General features: G+C 70.3%; 1 protein-coding gene across 1 annotated transcript in view; it reads left to right on the top strand.

The window, feature by feature from the left end:
• Positions 1-132: 132 nt before the first annotated feature.
• Positions 133-364, top strand: part of NUDT1 (nudix (nucleoside diphosphate linked moiety X)-type motif 1) — a 4,039-nt gene continuing 3,807 nt past the window's right edge. Inside the window, exon 1 of the mRNA XM_009583453.1 lies at positions 133-290. Within this exon, the coding sequence (XP_009581748.1) occupies positions 139-290 (152 nt within the window). The 5' untranslated portion in view covers positions 133-138. The remainder of the gene's footprint in view (positions 291-364) is intronic.

Here is a 364-nt window from a genome sequence, read left to right as displayed (position 1 = left end):
CCTAGGCCTGAGCAGCAAGTCCAGGTTTTGTAACACCCACCCCCCACCCCCGGGCCGGCGGGACAGCCTGGCCTCCCCTCTGAGGGGTGCCGGGAGCCCTTGGCGCAGCGTGCCCTCCTTGCCTCTCGCCCAGGAGCCATGTGCACATCCAGGCTCTTCACCCTCGTCCTGGTGGTGCAGCCGCCCCGCGTCCTCCTGGGCATGAAGAAACGCGGGTTTGGAGCTGGGCTCTGGAACGGCTTCGGGGGGAAGGTGCAGCCGGGGGAAAGCATCGAGGAGGCTGCTCGCAGGTGAGGCCTGGCCCGGCTCTGCCGGCGCCCTGGGGAGAGGCAGGGATTTGGGCACAGGGTGGGCCGGGGAGGGG

Source organism: Fulmarus glacialis, unplaced genomic scaffold (assembly GCF_000690835.1).
Source record: "Fulmarus glacialis isolate BGI_N327 unplaced genomic scaffold, ASM69083v1 scaffold39228, whole genome shotgun sequence".
NCBI classification, from domain to species: domain Eukaryota; kingdom Metazoa; phylum Chordata; class Aves; order Procellariiformes; family Procellariidae; genus Fulmarus; species Fulmarus glacialis.
Note: the sequence above shows the minus strand (reverse complement) of the source record. Positions and strands in the feature narration are given on the sequence as shown.